Source organism: Apteryx rowi, unplaced genomic scaffold (genome assembly GCF_003343035.1).
Source record: "Apteryx rowi isolate R43461 unplaced genomic scaffold, aptRow1 scaffold_77, whole genome shotgun sequence".
In the NCBI taxonomy this organism is placed as follows: Eukaryota; Metazoa; Chordata; class Aves; order Apterygiformes; family Apterygidae; genus Apteryx; species Apteryx rowi.
The window spans coordinates 1820467-1838314 of record NW_020451060.1 but is presented as its reverse complement, the minus strand read 5'-3'; the positions used below and the strand labels follow the sequence as shown (position 1 = coordinate 1838314).

General features: G+C 38.1%; 1 protein-coding gene across 1 annotated transcript in view; it reads left to right on the top strand.

Moving 5' to 3' along the window:
* FANCC (FA complementation group C) overlaps positions 1 to 9556 on the top strand; it is a 79704-nt gene extending 70148 nt beyond the window's left edge. Inside the window, exons 13-15 of the mRNA XM_026088463.1 lie at positions 2335 to 2506; positions 5970 to 6167; positions 8132 to 9556. Coding sequence (XP_025944248.1) covers positions 2335 to 2506; positions 5970 to 6167; positions 8132 to 8275 — 514 coding nt within the window. The 3' untranslated portion in view covers positions 8276 to 9556. The remainder of the gene's footprint in view (positions 1 to 2334; positions 2507 to 5969; positions 6168 to 8131) is intronic.
* The last annotated feature ends 8292 nt before the right edge of the window (positions 9557 to 17848 follow it).

Sequence of the window (17848 nt, the reverse complement as noted above, 5' to 3'; positions counted from 1 at the left end):
TGTATCCTTTCTACTTAATAAGATTAACAGAGGAGCAAAAAATTACTCCAGTACAACATATCCTCTTGTCTCTTATAATGAGTGCTTTTTGTTTATACAGCTTTTTTTTTGGTGCTCTTATTTTATACTAAATATTAAGTCTTACAGCAGGGTGCTCTCTGTGCATTGCTAATACATGCATTGCCTCTCTACCATTTTTTATTATTATGTGTAGTCATGTCAATAAACAGTAAATGTTACATGGCATTATAAAATAGAAATCAACTGAGGTAAGTTTACAAAGGAAAAAAAAATCCCAGAAAAACTGAAGGACCACTTCTGGTAATAGTGGCAGAGTAGCTGACATAGTTGCCACTACAGAGTGAGCAGAGACTGTGATGGGGACAGTGGTGGACAGGATGTGACTCCAAACCAGGCACTGGTTCAGGATGGTACGGCAGTTACAGTGAGTTGTAAGTGCAGTGGTGCCTTGACTCTCCAGGCAAGAATAAGATTCTATTCTGCTGAGTACATGTTAAAGTCATTTTAATGCTTCAAGTTTAAGGATATGTATTTACCCTTATATTATGTATTTACTACAAATTTAAGGATATGTTGAGCTATCAACACTTCCAGTTGTAAATACTGTCTATCTTACCCTTAGTAAAGCTATCAATTCTTAGTAATTAGCTTTTAATTAAATTTCTTGTGTGATTGTAAATCTCTGGTTTTCAGACCTTGCCTGTCCGCTTAAGTTGTCATGACATTGAATTATGGTCAAATAAGTAAGTAGATTATTTTGCTGAGGGGAAGGCTATTGTCCTAGATTACTATCACATTTGTATGGTTTTCAAAGGTTTTTTAATGTTGCTTTTCCAGATTCTAGTGTCTTCAAAGACTCTGTCAGTGTTGAACCTGTTCCTTTATCTAAGCAGTTTTAGTTTCGCATTTCGCCACACATCTCCTGTTGTTCCCTGGAATCAGAAATATGCTGCTACCCATGCTAAAGCTGTGATGTCAATAACAGTGACTTCTATAGCAGTCACATCAGTACTGTATTTTCCAGCCCATCCTATGCCAAACTCTTATGTCTGATGTCGGTGACCACACTGTTAGTGACCACACTTATCCAGAAATATTAATGTGGTGGACTTGTGTCCTAGGAATAAGATTTTGAGACCTCAGGATAGTTTGGCATATAGACATTATGATTTATAATATCAGTAATTTTGGGGCACCTGTAGAAGACATGTCTGAACAGTATACTCCTAGGCATAGAATACTATCTGCACTCATCATACCTTCAGCTGTAAAAGCAGGCCCTCCCCCGTCTTCAGAAAGTCTAAAAGATAAAGCAGTTTATTCCAACTGTCAAATTGTCACATTGTCCAGATGAGGTGCTGGTGTGAGGCAACTTTATCAACTCCTGAAATTTCTAAAATCTCTGAGTTCCCTGGGCAGGGTGGCACAGCAGCTCTTAGAATCCCCAGGAACAGCACAGAAGAAAAATCTCCAGTTCTTCAACCTAACAACTTATTAGGACTAGTCATTCTTGGTTCTTAGTCTCCTTGCTTCCTTCCTTCCTTCCAGAAGCAATATGTTTCACTTTTTGCTCATGGAAGGCCTATCATTACTTTGGATCTCCTCATTATTTCTCTTAAGTCTTTAGTGGAATCAGCTATGGTGAAGATGATCTATCTTAATTTCAGATGAGTACATACAAGGGATTATAGAGATGAGCTGTGGTCCTTCCTGACCTTTCTTTTCCCTCCTGCAATAACTGACGCTGTAAATATCTTCCAAATTTTCATTAAAGAGGATGAGAATTTTAAAAGTCAGGAGATGAATATCCTTAAAACTTACATTTAGTCCGCTTAAAGGTACTTCCTCCTGAATTACCAAAAACATATGCTCTTAAACAGAAAAGAAACTTCAAAGCGATATAAGCTAGTAGTATGTTAGAATAGTTTTTAAGATAGGATTTAAAGTTTTAAAAATCCTTAAACTGGAGAGTATAAATTGTAAAATTTAATTTTAAGATGTATATTTTAATACAAAATATTTTGTCACTGTTATTTATTGGAAGCCAGTGGTATAGATACTTTGTTCAACAAAGTTAACTTTTTAGTAGCATTGGTGTATGTTTTCTTTGGTCCTTACTGCAAATAATACAGTGCATGAGTACCTGCTTAACACGTAAGGCAGTATCTGCTGGAGAAGAGTTTAACAATCATATTTAATGCCAGCACCCTTTGTAATTAACTTAAGACATTTAAAATTCTTAATAACTTTTAAATAATTTTTAAAATTTTTAATAACAAGAAGTTACTTAAGTGTCTTTATTTTTTTTTCCAGATCTTTTGTTGACCTTTTTGAAATCTGGTTTTTGATTGCTCGTTTTGGAGAATGGCTGGATATTGCAGCAGAACAATTACTGAAGGCCTCTGTAGAACCAGATGCTTTGCTGTGGCTGCTGACATTTTACTACAGTCCTCAGAATGAAAATCAGCAAAGGACTCAAATGATGGTGGGTAGTGTAGCAATAGTAATTAGCAGTAAGCAGACGATAATCTGCTTATATCTCATAGCTAGACAACCAATTGTACGCTCAAAAAAAAAAAAAAGAAAGAAAAGGTATACAGAAACACAGAATCACAGAATCGCTGAGGTTGGAAGGGACCTCTGGAGATCATCTAGTCCAACCCCTCTGCTCAAGCAGGGTCACCTAGAGCACATTGCACAGGATCACGTCCAGGCAGGTTTTGAATATCTCCAGAGAAGGAGACTCCACCACCTCTCTGGGCAACCTGTTCTAGTGCTCTGTCACCCTCACAGTGAAGAAGTTTTTCCTCATGTTCAGATGGAAGTGTCTGTGTTTCAGTTTGTGCCCGTTGCCTCGCGTCCTGTTGCTTGGCACCACTGAAAAGAGTCTGGCTCCATCCTCTCGACACCCTCCCTTCAGATACTTGTACACGTTGATAAGATCTCCTCTCAGCCCTCTCTTCTCCAGGCTAAACAGGCCCAGCTCTCTCAGCCTTTCCTCATAAGAGACCCTGAAGAAGGTATTGGTTTTGCAAGGTCTCATGGGAACTGTGCTGCAGTGAAGTAGTTCAAGGATAATTCTTGTGGATTTTCTTGCTGGTGACATTTAGAAATCTCTTTTTCTTTTTTTTCTTGAAGGATATTATATAGACTGCTTGGCATTCTTTTAAATAACTCAGCTGCTTCTAATCAGAAGTTAAGCTGATCTAGGACTGTATTTTTGAAATCTATGTGGAAGAATTCAGCACTCCTGTGTTATGGCATCCTCTGAAAAAGAAATACTTGCAAGAGGAAATCATAAGAGCAGCAGTAGAAGCAGCACTGAATCCCAACCATACCCATCTATTCTGATTTCTCTTATATCTCTCATTACTGAATTTTTGACATGTATGAGATTGTAACAAGCATGTAATGTTCCCATGTGTTAAGTTTCTAACAGAATGCAGCAATGTTCTAACTGTACTCCCTGTTGCATGAAAAGGGGTGTGTGTCTGTGTATACATGCATATGCATGAAAATCTTTAATTTAGACCTATTATGCAAGTTTGAACTAGCCTGGGGAATCTGTTCTCCAAAGCTCGGATTCAAAATCTGATTGCAGTATCTCTAGTTTTCCTTAATTTTAAAACTGATACTTCTTGCTTTAAAAATGCAGTTCAATACACTATCCTATTAAAACATCATGCTTTCATTTTACATCTAATGTTCCGCATATTACAGTGTTTTGCAGTATTTCATTTCCTTCTCTTCTTCCCCTCCCTCCCAAACATTTGGCACTACAAATGCAAGTTCCCATTCCAATCACTTTTTTTTTTCCTCTCTCTCTTGAAGTTCCCATACTCCTCTAGGATGGAGAGAGTTTGTATGCGTGGGGGTGGAATGTGGGCTGGGAAAGGTTACTCTAGAGCTACAGTGGGGTGAAGAAACTAGAGTTTTAAAATGCAGTTTGGGGAAGAAGGCAAGACCAAAGCAATAAACACAAGCAAATGAAACCAGAAGACTGTAGGTGTTGAGATCCATATATATGGAGCATTGTTCTGTCTTCAGCACTCCAAAATGAAATCACATTGTCCCAAATCTGGTCATCTCCCTGTGTCCCCTATGTTATTTATCAGTTTGTTATTCTCAGTAATAATGCATGAGAAGCATGAGTGAGAGAAAAGCTTTTCCACTGAGAGCCCACGCAATTACTCATCTATTCCCAGAGGTCTGATATTTCAGTTCAGTATGATTCTTTTATTTAGAGGTATTTACAGTGAAAAAGATTTGTTGTTTCTACAGGTCGGGCTACTTGAAAAGAATTCCCACAGTTGATGCAAAGCTTCTGCCTTTTAGTTAGCCATCTGCTTTACTCTGCATTATGCTTGATGAAGTTGTCCAGAAAATGTCCTTTGGCAGGTTAGCTTTCGGTGGAGGTTATGGGCATATAGGCTGTGCTAAGAGCCCTCTCAAATGGAGTGGTTCCCTCCCGACCTGTTGCACCTTTCACTGCTCAAGGATTACCGCTTCTGACCTGCTGATCTCCAGTTTAGCTGTAAACAGGGGCAGGAAGACGGGATGGGAACTTCTGGCAGAGACCAAGCTCAGGGGCACTCTTCACCCAGCATATTTTCATCTGGTAAGGTGTGCACTCATGACTTAAGGTTTTGAGCTTCTGTCACTTGTTTTAGGTAGCAGCTTAGATATGAGCAAGAGTGGAATACTTAAGGCTAAAATGATTTAAAGAAGAAAAAGGCTACTTCTGCTGTATACTAGAGTTCACTCAGATGTGCAGGCCTGTTTGAATATTCTGCTTCTCACTCTTTTATTCATCTGTTTGAGTTCTTTCATACATTTAGATCCTGAAACGTTGAAGTGAGAAAGTTGGACGTTGGTCATGATAACTTTGGCACTAAGAGCGAGTCTCTTAGGGTACGTGAGTCTGTGGAGCAGGTCCTGCTAGCTAAAAATCTCCCATCTCTGGCACATGGGATGGAGGCACACCAAGAATGGGATGCATACGGGGATAAAGGATCTTGAGGAATAACCAGTTACCTTACTTTAGGTTCTGGTATCATTTGCTACCTCATATGTCATTTTGAACATAATGCACTTCTAGAATAGCAGCTTTTCCAGACTATTTCGTATGGAAATGATAATGGAGGAGGGATGAGAAAAACAAGGTCAGGTAGATGACTAAAGAAATTGCCCTAATGAACATGGTTGATAAACATGGTGTCCTTTTCCTTTGTGTTGGCAGTGGTATATTTTTCCATTGTCCTTGCAATTACTGGCTGCTTTTTTTTAATTTTACCAGTTTATTTAGTTTATTTTTAATGCAGTGAGCAGAATTATTGTTAGGAATTTTTTGTAATAGTTTCTTATAGATCTTTTTCTATTGTGTAGTTGCCAAAATCTTCTGTTTTCTACTCTAATAAAAATGAGTTTGTATTGGCTAACTCAAAAGGTAAAAACATAAGTTGCAAACAACACAGGAAGAAGGAAAAAACGGCATTTTTATCAGAACATTTTATCAGCTGAGGTCAGGTTGCATGGGGATTTAATTGATTTGTAGCAGCAATATTGAAGTGAGCCCTTGAGGAGCCTCTGTTCTTTTTCCCACAATGCAAAAATCTGACTATGTTCTGCTGAGGGATTTTCTCCATTTCCTTTTATTATTAAAAAAGGTCAAATCCTGGCTCGATGCCCTGCCTGCTTAGTTTGCAAGACCAAAGAAAGTTAAAAAATACATTCTGTCCACTTATGTGTGGGTGAATCAGTATAAAAGAAATGTGTACTGCCCTTCCTTCCCTGTTCTCCCTGCTGCTTAAATTCAGACTCTTTTCATGTTTGGGTAGTTTTTGCCAAGGATTCAGTTTCCTGTTAGTGAGTAAATCCAAAGGAAAAATACTACAGATATGACCTTTACTCTTCTCTGATCCTGTGTCCTTTGAAATTTTTCCCTACAGGTAGAAGCTCGAGGAGTCTACAATCAACTTGTGATGCTCTTCGGTTGTACAGTCCTCTCTGTCAAAGATCTGCAGGCTGCTGTACGCAAAACAGATATAAAGCAAAATTGTACTCAGCACCTTACAACACATCTTCTTATCAACTTTTTACTTTTTTCTTCTGGTGGACATATGATTGCCCAGGAATTTATTTCCCATGTAAGCGTTACTTCCTTTTTTCAGTTTAAGTAAAATACCTTTTTCTTGGTATTCTGGATTTAAGTTCCTACCTCTTAAGAAAGAAAACACCTAACAGAGAATTAAAGGTGATTGTAAGTACAGCAACTATGTATAACCTGCTACATCTCAGTTGTAGCTACAGTTGAAATATTTTCCTTCTTGACACTGCTTTCACAGGATCCAACTGAAAAGATTGCTGTCCTGACTATAGAGCTACAGAAATACTCTGACTAGTAGCTTGCAGTTAAGGGATACCTGCAGTTCATTTTCACTTGGCATAGATCCATGTGCAAACGTTTTGCTTTCCCCAATTATCAATCCCTCCCTTAATTATCCAGCAACTGCAGAGGTAATCCAACTGTTCTCTTTCCATTTTCCATTATGTAAACAGTTAATAAGCATTAGCACTGAAGAGGCAGATGTTTGGTGCTTTAGGAAGCCAGAGGGGAGAACGGTGTAATGATTTAGAAAAGAAAGAATGAGGACCTGAGAGAATGTCACTTTTGGGGTAAAAAAAGCTGAAGGGCAAAAGAGTAAAAGATTGGATGTGTGCCACAATATCTTGCTATTTTTGATGAGAGCCTTCAGATATTTTGGCACAAGCAGTGAAAAGTTTGTATCTCTCAAGATGAATGGTGCTATGTGAGTATGAGATTAGAAGTTTCTTCCTATCTAGTTGTAAAAGCATTTAAGAAGTTCAAGTATCCTGTGGAAGCAGGTTCAGGGCCACAGTATGGTTTTAGCACTTCAGAAGTTCTTCCTTTCAGTAGCAGTGATCTGCATTTCTTCTATTCTGTATAGGGTATATGGCACATATAAGGAGTCTGGTTCTATGACACAGGAAGCTGAAAAACTATTTTGGTTGTTATTCCTTCTGGCTGACTAAACAGACAGCATTTCTGCATGTAAGAAGGGCTAAGATATTTCAAGCATCTTAGATTGTAAGTTCAGAAATGGTCAATTCCTCCTAAGCATAAGAATGTAATATTTTAAAATTAGGATTTTTGTTTGTCTTTTCCCAGTCTGTTGTTGCTAGTATTTCTCTTTTGATGAGCATGACTGTTGAGCAAGCAGCTATGCTGTAGTATACTAGTCTGCTGCTGTAACCTGTTAAGGAAGACTGGAGGGAAATTCTTTTTCTTTGTAGAAAGCAGCATAAATGGATTTTAAATCTATTTGAGTATTCCCCAGTACAGGCAGGTCATGAGCTGGTGTAGGACAGAGTATGTCAGTCTGCTTTATTTTGACTGTATCCCTGGAAACTTTCATACGTAGCTAGGATCTCCAGTGTGATTTGAAGGCGTGAAGGCAATACGTGAAAGGCACTGGAGTTGGGATGCATGGCAGTGCTTTTGGTTAGCACGGTAAAATTTGGGATTATTAGTTTAGCAGATACATGGAAGAAAGCCACTCCTGATCTGCAAAAGTGGCACCTTATAGTCTTTTCCTGGGACTTTGTTATGCTTCTCCATCTTTCTTGGGGTGGGGGGGGGGATATTTTTACTTCTGAAGAATGTATAGAAGCTTTTTTCATATGGCTTCATAAACCCAGCAAAACCTTAACATATTTTTAGTTGATTTCTAAGGAGATGACTCCTATATAATTGCATTGTCTGTCTGTTAATGTTTCCTTTAAAAGCTTTAGAACCTCTTGATTTCTTTCAGCTAAATTTGAGAGACGTTAGAAATCTCAAAGGTGCTCAATTTCTTCAAGATGTGTAAAAAGAGACTACTTGGGTAGAAGGCAAAATTTTGTGCTTGAACTCAACTATTATTAGATATAGGAGCACCTAATGTGTGTTCGGTGGTGAGAGACAAGTCTGTGGGGTTCTGCGGTTTGGTTGCTAATATCAGTATAAAATAATTAGTACTTCAGTGCAGAATCAGAGTTTGCATTTAGCAACATAATTAAATTATTTCCCTTCTTCTCTGTTTTCTCTCAGATTACTGGGACAAGTGATGCAAGGAAGGAAGTTTGTAGCCTTCTCATCCGTACTGCATACAGAATTAACCATAACGGAGAAAGAAACCAAAGGACTGTGAAGCTGGTGAATGATATTCTTCAAAAACTAACATTGAAAGTTTAGATTTTTAGTGTAATGTATTTATCAACCCAGTGGATCAGATCTTTAGCCAGGTGGCAGCCTTTCATGACCAACTTGCACTGCTAGTTATCAAAGTGTAAAAAAAACCTGTATTACTTATGGATAATCCTTACCTCTGTCTTCTCATAAATATATTTGAAAATACTGCTTTTTTGGAAATGTTAACCTATTAGAATATAACATTAAATATTAAAGACAGTTGAAAACTTTGTCCTTAACCCCCTTTTTTACAAGAAACCTATGTCATTTGAAGCAGTTTATCTCCTCGTTGTTTATCTGTTTGTGGATCAGGTTTTCTTCCCAAATTCCATGTGGTTTTATTAGCAAATTTTATCAAACTGTTTGGTTAAGTTGTTCCTAAAATGTTTGGTCTGTAATTTTGCTTTTACAAGACAACAGTGATCCCAACTGAGAGTTAATGAGTCATAGTGAATGCACTCCATGTTCTCAGGAGATCAGCAATGTTTCCTGCACTCCTTAATTCTTTTCGAAAATGTTTCCAAAATGAAAATCCTCTCAGATTTGTGAACGGTATTTGTCAGTACTGTAGCTTTCTCAGAGTGCTGTTCTCTGCAACATGCTGTACCAAACTGCTGATCTGCATTGACAGATATTGCAGGTAGAAGTTCGCTCACAAATAGCCTATCTTCAGTGTGCCCTGGTTGATGCTATTGTTTATTCCTTTAAGAAATCCTTTTTCACCTAGATGAAATGCAATATAGGCTTAAGGAAAATATCTATTTTGAAAGCCAAACTTTCTATAGAGAGCATATGGTTGAAACTCATCTTCTTTTGTGTCCAGAGGCAGTTTGCTTGCTTACTCTTTCTTTAGGTTGTCGGATAAGAAAATGATGGACAGGGAGTGATGGCCTACTGTTGTACCCTTATGAAAGTATTTGTCCCCGAAAGAATTATGAGCCTGTTTCCAGTTTAACTAGAAAAATAAGCATGCAGAATAATAATGTTCTACTTGGAATACTACAAAGATACTACTTGGGCTAATATTGTTGCATATAAAATCTGAGGCATGTATCTTAAATTAGCACAGCTTTGTGAGTGTAGCATTTGTTTTTGAGCAGGAGAAAAGAAAAATAATGTATCCCTTGGCTGTAAGAAGTGGAAGGATGTTTTCTGGAATGCTGTTGAGTAATTTCTTACAGTTTTGTTCCTGGTGAGTCATATCAGACAAAATTACAGAAGTTACATGTCCTCTCAGTCAGTTTATTAATATGCTTGTAATACTTGCTTCCACACATATGAAGAAATAATAAATATTTAATATGCATTTGTGAAGAAAGTTGTCTCTCTTTTTGGATCAAAAATATTTCTGAATGAAAAATCAAGGAGAGATTTGTTGCAGCTTTTCATTTGTTGGTAGCCACACATATGTACAAAAGCAAAGTCAAGCAATCTGGTTTTCTGCTCCCTAAATATACTTGAAAGGCATCTTTTTTAAACCGAAAAGTTGCTTTGTTTTCCAAAAACTCTAAGGCATTTGTTCAGAGGGAACAAATGTGTGGAGTGCTGTCCCTAGGATGACAAATAATCTAAAAATTTGTTTTCAACAGAAGAATGACATTCTTTGGTTTGCTTCTTTTCTAATCTAGTTAGATGTGATATTCAGTGGTCTTCCTTAAATTCTCTCCATATTAAAAACTATATAATTTTAACTACTTAAAAATAAAAAAGATTGGCAAAAAGGTGCAATGTAAGATTCCTGCAGATTTCTTTGGTCAGTCCTATAGGTATCAATGCTATTGGTATCATAGTTATCTGTACCTGATACCTCTAGTTATCTGTAGTTATCTGTACCTGGTATCTGTAGTTGTCAGTTGCTGGAGATGAGTTTGTAACCATCCTTTTGCAGTGCTGTCATTTTCCTACCATTAAAAAAGTGTATGAAAATGCTTCTAACTTTCTGAAACAGAATCGATATCCTGTTAAATAGTGAGAAGTCATTTCAAGCAGGTAGGAGATAAGCGGTAAAGGCAGAAAGAGCAAAATGAGCAGTGAATAACTACATTCTCGTTTTCCTGTGTTTGGCTTGAGAGGTAGTGCGTGATTTAAATATTACAAGGATGGTTTGCTGGTTTCAGGATGCTTTAAAGAAAAAAACCCAATTGATGCTATCAATAACTTTAAAATGAGACATCTGCATTGACATTCTTTTTCTGTATTTAACATGGTTATTATAAATCTTTGATATTTCTTTTTCCTTGCTCTATCACAGTGCTTGAATTATGATCTAACATTGATATAAACCATGATTTTGCAGCAAGTTGAAGCTACTTTTCTTAATCTGCCAGTGGAAGGCAAGAGTGTATATTTGGTAGATCTGAGTAATGGAAGATTTTTTTTTAATATGGTGGCCCTGCATCATCCATCTAATGTGCATCTTCTCTATAATCCCTGCTTTCTGGAAGGGGTTTCTGGAGCCTGCAGGGCTGTGCTTTTATGCAGAATCAGCCAGCGAGCCCTGAAATCAATGCTGCAAGTAGCTTGTTCCTTCCCTTCAATCTCCACGTTCCTATAAACCCTAGTCCTGGATATATACTGAATAGAGAGCTTTTCAAAATCTGTATTTCTACTTCAGGGAGTTGTTTTAAACAAGAATACAAAGAGTGTCTTTGGCTGATTTGCTGACGATGCTTCTTTCCAGTCTACGACTCTTTTAAGCCTGATCCTTTTGAACTCTGGGAGCTTTCTGCCTGGCGCGTTTCCCTTCTGGGGCTCTTTTGTCAACCAGGGTCGTAGCCCACTGGAGATGCAAAGCAGAATACATTTTATTTTGAGAGGTATGCTGCGAACAGGTATGCGATCAGTTACTGTGCTTTAGCTGACTGACAGTAACATGTTAATCTGCTGTTACTGGGATTTGCAATCAGTTTCCCATACCCACGGCACCGTAAAAGCAGAGAGGTGTTAACAGAAATTCAGGCTGAAGGTATGAGTGATTGAATATTAGTTTAGGTAATTTAGATTTCATGCCATGGTATTGTATGTTTTGGCTTGGTTCTGTTTTTGAGGTGCGGGGGATGCAATCCAAAAAAACGCTGAAGCATTATACAAGTTTAGGATGAAATATGCAGCAAAAATGACTAACAGATATCAAACAAAACACTAGAAGAGCAGATTTAATTTATTTATTCACTGTATTGTCAAATGACAGAATAAAATGCTGATACTGTACGTGAGTGAATAATGCTGCACTAAATAAAATGTAATTTTTCTTGTGATGTAAGGATATAGGAAGGTGAGAAATTCTGACATTGACCTTCAGCTTTCTGCTAGGTCCCTTCTTTGAAAAGCTGGACTGTTTTGTGGGGAGTCTTGCACTGCAGCACTGAGCGTTCTTTTGAATCCACGTTTTTATACTTCCCGTACAGTCTGCAATGGGTCTGTTATGCAGTCAGCTTGTTTTGCTGGGCAACACAAGGAATTACACCACTGTAGCTCCATTAGCTGGTGCTGGAGGCCCCCCTCTAGCACTTAATTCATAGCAGCACTCACCTGTGGGCCTGCTTAAGTCCACCTACCTCTCTGGCAAGTTCTTCATACTCGTTGTAGATGTTTTCCTTTAAATGTTTTCTGGACTTTTAAAGAATATGTTCATGGTAGCCATTTCAGTTGCTGCCTTAGCAGGGAGTAGCTTATTCTGGGAATTTGCTGTTCGGTGGTCTGTTTGCTAGTGATGCCAAAGAGGAGTTTCCCCTGCTTGCATTGGCCATCTTCCTTTAACCATCTGTCTGGCTGTAGGAAAGGAATAAACCTCGTGAGCCCCTTCTGAAGGCTTAAGTGTGCTCATAGTGACTGAGTCCTTTTAATGGCCAGGGTTCAAGAGCCAGCTAGGGATAGACACTGGATTGCCATCAGCCCCTGGAACAAAAATTTGAAATGTCAGCTGGCTGCAGCTGATTCGTAGCAATACAATTTGTAGGTACAGATTGTGCCTTAATTTGTATTTTATATTCTTGCATATGTGGGGAGGGAGAGAGAGTGAAAAGGAAGAAAAAATAACCCGAGCATGCTGAAACTCAGCTGCAGAAGTATAGCTGTGGGTTTTATTTTTAATCAATTTCATTTTAGTACTGATATGACTAGGAAATAACAATTCCTTGTAAGACAGTTAACCTGAGCATCAACAAATAGCAGGAAAAATCCAACAATATTACGTCTTTAATAGCTCTGTACATATATTAATTGTCTTACCCATCTCTTAACAAACACTGCTACTTTAAAAGCATGCTTCACAACTCTTCTGTATGACATGGATTCATTTTGTAAAAACCCAATCCCTCACAAACAATAATTCTCTTTTATATTACTTCAAATAAAAGTATCTGTTGGGCCCATCAACTGTCTTGCAGCTGCATATTTCCATCTTGAAATGAAAACAATTTTCCGTGTTCCTGACCATAATGAATCCTTCTACTTAGTTATTGTTCCACTTTCTGAATCACACTGTCCTTGAGATTTCCCATGTGCACCTGCCGAATCAGTCTGAAACTATGGCTTATTCACTCCTCACTGTTTTGATTTTATTTCTTAGTTTGCAGGTTTGAGCCTTCCAAAGCAGGTTTTGTGCAAATGTCATTTGCATGCTACCGTTAAAAGTTCTCTTAATATTTCATGTATGAGAAAGCAGCTTCTCCTTGTTTTGACTACTGATGCTGCAACTTTTGATTTGTATAAGCTGTCTAAAGATCTGACTGCAGTTTTTTATTCCAAACTAGCTTGTAACGGTATCTGAAGATACGAATTTCCCATCTGTATTATCATTCCCAGTAGAGACTACCAGTAGGTGTTTAAGCATTTGTAATCTCATTATTGTGCACCACTTCCATTATCAGCTTGAAATGTCTGCAGATAGAGTGAGAAAAGCCAGTATCTAATCCCACTGAAGAGGCCTTGAAATTTGCTACAATATTATTTCTTAAGATGAAAGTTACTGATATCTCTGTGTGTGTGTGTCTGTGTATGTGTGTCTGTGAACTCAGGCATTAACTGTGAGTTTCTACTAGGCAGAATCATTGTCATCTTTTCTGGAGACACAGCAAAAATATAAATGTTGTTTTTAAAAGCCATTAAATTTCTTCTTAAACTTTCCTTTTTGGGGGGTTACTTCTCTCCTAAAAGACAAAAGATATCAGTGCTAGTCAATACAAAGTATAGCATAGTTTTAAGCACAGAATGAATAGCTATAGTTGCTTGCTCTGGCCTGCTTAGCCCAGCCTGGAGAACCATCCTGAGCAAATGCCAAGCCCAAACCTTGTGACAGAGCTATAACGTCTCTTTTGGAAAGATATTTCTACTGGGACTTGAAGGTTTCAGATGATGGCAAATTCAGCACTTTGCAGGTAATTCTGCATTTGTCTTAGGAATTGATTATTTTTCATAACAACTTCATGATCTTGGTTTCTTTTCAATAACTTTGTTTCCACTTGCTATATTGGCAAAGAGAGCTCTCAGACAATTAATCTTTGGGCAGAAACATTGCCTTTTCTTTCTCTTCCTCCTCTCCTCTTTTTCTGCCCAGTGTCTAACACCAGTGTAGGCATGGTCCGTGACAAAGGTTTCTAGGCCAAAGCAACTCAACCAACCAAAGCAACTGGTTTGTTGCTCAGCTGAGTTAGGTAAGAGCACAAGTCACCCAGCAGAGTTGTCAGAGACGGAGAAGATGCCTGTCTTAGCCCCTGTATCTCCCTACGTGTGTAATGCCAGCTCTGCTCCCAGGCACTACCCTAGCACAAATCTTAATATGCTAATTATTGTTAATTCACACCCATAAAGTTAATTTCACAGTCAATTTATTTTTAGGTAAGATTTACTTAATCACCTGGGAGAGGCTGCTGATGTTCTGATTTGTTCTGCCTTTCCAGCAGCTGAGCTAGAGACGGTATTTCCTCTGTTACCTCTTCTCAGCGGATGGGCAGGTTTTGCAAGCAGTAGATCCAGTCACTTTGTATATACTGATATATTTTCAAGACTGAATACCACAAAGTTATGCAAACATCATAGAATAAAAATGAAGGTCTTATATTTATAAAATTGCATCTGAACTGAAAATCCGGCCTTTTTATTGAGATCCTTCACATACATACTTTTCTCTCACCAAGATCCTACCGTACAGCAGTCTCTAAATCAGCTCTTCCCTGGCCCAGTTTCTTCAGACTTGGTAAACTCATTGTAATAGAATTATTTTAGGTGTATGATATTGTCAGAAGAAGACAGTTTGGTATTATATCCATGCTGTCTTCTCTGTTTCAAAAACTGGGCATTCGAAAGCCCAGTAGTGGTATGCCACAGTTCTCAAAAACCTATTCCAGAGTGTGCCAATCCACATATATTTACAGAAAACATGAAAAGAACTGTTATGGGATATCATGTTGTAGTGCTACCTTCATCACCTTACTGTCAGTTCAATTTTCTTTCACGACTCTTAAAGACAGTTCAGCTCTGATTTTTCGGAAGTTCTATGAGGAGGTGCCTCCTTCCTGACTTCTCACCACCTCTGAAACATGTCAAACCCATCACCGTTGCTCTTTTTCTTTTACTAACTGTGTTTCCAGGAAGAGAGAGAGAGGAGTAATTTCTGGTTGGTGTTCTTACCTGTTATAAAACTGTGGTTGTGACATTGGATGCTTACTTCCCACTCCATCCTCCCATCTATCAAGTGGGAGAAACCCTTGCCTTCCTGTGATTTGGCTGAGGAAAAGAGAGGTCAGTGCTAAAAATTAGAGATGGTGTGTACAGAAGCCATAAAAAGACAATAGAAGACTTGCTTGTTTTTGCTCTTGCATAAAATAGACAACCTTGTGAGTGGTTATTCATCTGATTGATTCCCCATCGATGTAAAAAGGCGAGCATTTAAGTGATGTGGTTGCATTTTTTTTTTTATATACAAGGAGTTGGGGATAAATGCTTCCCTTAGTACTAAAATTGGCTACTACTTCTTGTAGTCAGAGGAATGGAAGGTGATGATGAGTTTAGGGCACAACAGGCAGTTTCAGGGCAAGTGGTGGCAATGACAAAATCTTATGTAAACCACAGTATTGCAGAGGTGGATTACTGAAATGAGCAATAGGGAAAAAAATGATCATGCTGTGGCTCTAGGCAAAGGGGTCATGTGAAAGGCATGAGTGAGGAAGGTGGAGAGTTGTTTTACACTAAGGAACAAGAAAAGGGAGTAGTGCTTTTTGGACATAAAATTGAATAAATTGGAATGAAATTTTAATTGGTCATGCTTGCTTTTTAAATGGGGTGAGTATTAGGAACACCAAGAGATGCAGAAATGAGTAACATGGCTGCTAAACATGCTGAGATTTTTAGTTTTGTTATGTGTTTGCAAGAGTTACTGTAAGGGGGTGCTGTCATAAAGCAGGTAACTGTTACTACTAAATATAAAAATGACTGAAGAACAAAGAGAATATTGGGATATAACAACAGGAGGTAATGTAAAAAAAAATAAGCAGGCACCTTTTTTCTATGTAGTAATGACCACTGTGCTTTCGGGACTAAAGAAAGATGAAGTGAAATGCATTACAGTGCCAAATTCTGGCCTCTCAAACCTGCCTGTTTAGATCTAGCAACAAGAGTCAAGATGTCTGGAGAAGAGGCTGGCAGCAAAGAAGACACCAAAGGCTCATGAATAAAATGTCCTCAAATGAGTTTCAGCAGGGAGCCTCAGTGCTGAAACACTGCTGTCAGCAAGCCTGGAGAAAAAGCCAGGCAGCTGGAAGAGAAACAGGCGGTTTTTTTGAGAGAGATAACCTTCCCTTGCTTAGCCCACTTGAGTTACCAACATGTCCAGCTGCTGTTCAGTGATGTGTGAGGGGACGGAAGAGCTGTCACCTCTAGCAAGGAGGCAGTAAGCAAAAATAATTTTTGTCTAATAGTAGTGTGGATATTATTTCTGTTGCAAGTACTGGGCTAATACAGATTATCACAAAAAAAAAGCACAGCTTTACATGACCTATAATTTCTGTGTGCCTTTAAAATAACCATTATGACAACTGTCAGTACCTTTTTCTGGTAGCTATTGAGAGATAGGATTCAGGCCCTTGATTTTGTGCAGAAGATATGCAGTCAGTTTTAGAGTAAATTTTGGATAAATACAGTTTATCTATCTCCTAACTACTGTGAAAGTCTCTCAATTTCCTCATGCATTGGCATATTTCTTTGCCACAAAAGGATACCCTTCCAGCAAGATAACTTTTTTTTTTTTTAATAATTCTTCCAATACATCATTGTGTATACCACAGTAGTGTGTACAGCTTCTTCAGAATTTATAGGGGCTTAAACTGAATATACTTATGGTGAAAGTCTGTGTGATCCAATCTTCTTTTTTTTTGGTATCCCCCTTATGTTCTCTTGTAATTAATTCTTTTTGGGACTACAATTCTGGGCCTCTAAGTGCCGGGGCCAAGAGAAAATATGCTCTTAATTTATGTGTCTGTAAAAAGTTTCTCCTTTTATTGGGCATATCAGATCTGATTCATAGATGCCAGAAATTGTAGCGCAAAGGTAGACATTTTTATAGTTAAAAAAAAAAAAAATCCCCCAAACTTCAGCTTTTAGATATTGAGAACCACTTTCCTGGAATAAGGTGTGCAGTGAATTAGACAGTAAGCTTTTGTGTTCTGTATGTGGGTTTATGTCAAATGGTAGTCTTACTGTAGAAGCATATATTGTATCAAGACAGCACACTGCTCAGAGGAAAATGCCATTAAATTACAGACATTGTAAAACTTGAATGTTCTTGGATAATTGGTATACATCTATTCCTGACTTTTAAATCATACATATGGAAACAGACCTGTGAAAGCATGGAAATTCCTCCCTCTTTTGGCACAAAAGCTTTGACAGCAGTGCTGTGCAGTAGGAAAATCCATCTCTCCGCACAATGACTTACTGTGCTGCACATGTGTTGCAGCACATGTGGTACCTGCCACCACTCACTGTTCGTTTTCTCTGCCACTTGCCAGTACAATGATGTGACTGCTTAGGGATGACATTTTAGACTGTCCTACAGGGTGTAGTTTTTCTAATATTCCTTAAAGCTTCTGTCAAGTTTCAGCATGGAAGAAATCAACATAAAACTAAATTATGAGCCTTTGCCTCATGACAGAAAAACGCAATGGCTTGGCAGGTTTGGAAGTACTCTAATGCTGTTGGGCATTCTAGGGAAAGAGAAATGTGGTTTGCTTAGCTGGAGAGAAAAAAAAGCAGGGAAAGCTGAGTAAAACTTAAGAATGGCTGCCTTTAAAGTAGAGAACAACATGCAAATAGGAAGAATATCACTTCTACAGTGTAGCATGCTAAAAAAAAAAAAAAAACAACACTTTCAGTAACTTGGTTGCAGGTTCATTCTTACAAAGATGGCACAGTTCTGTTTCCTCCTACATGCTTATGAATGCAGAGGAATCTACATCTTTAAATTTAACAAAACAATTAAAATTCATTTTCTATAATACAGCTTAGTTTAATAGTAATTCTGAAGGCCTTCATCATCTGTAGAGCTAAATTGTCCGGCTGCAATACTCTGGATTAAGTTTT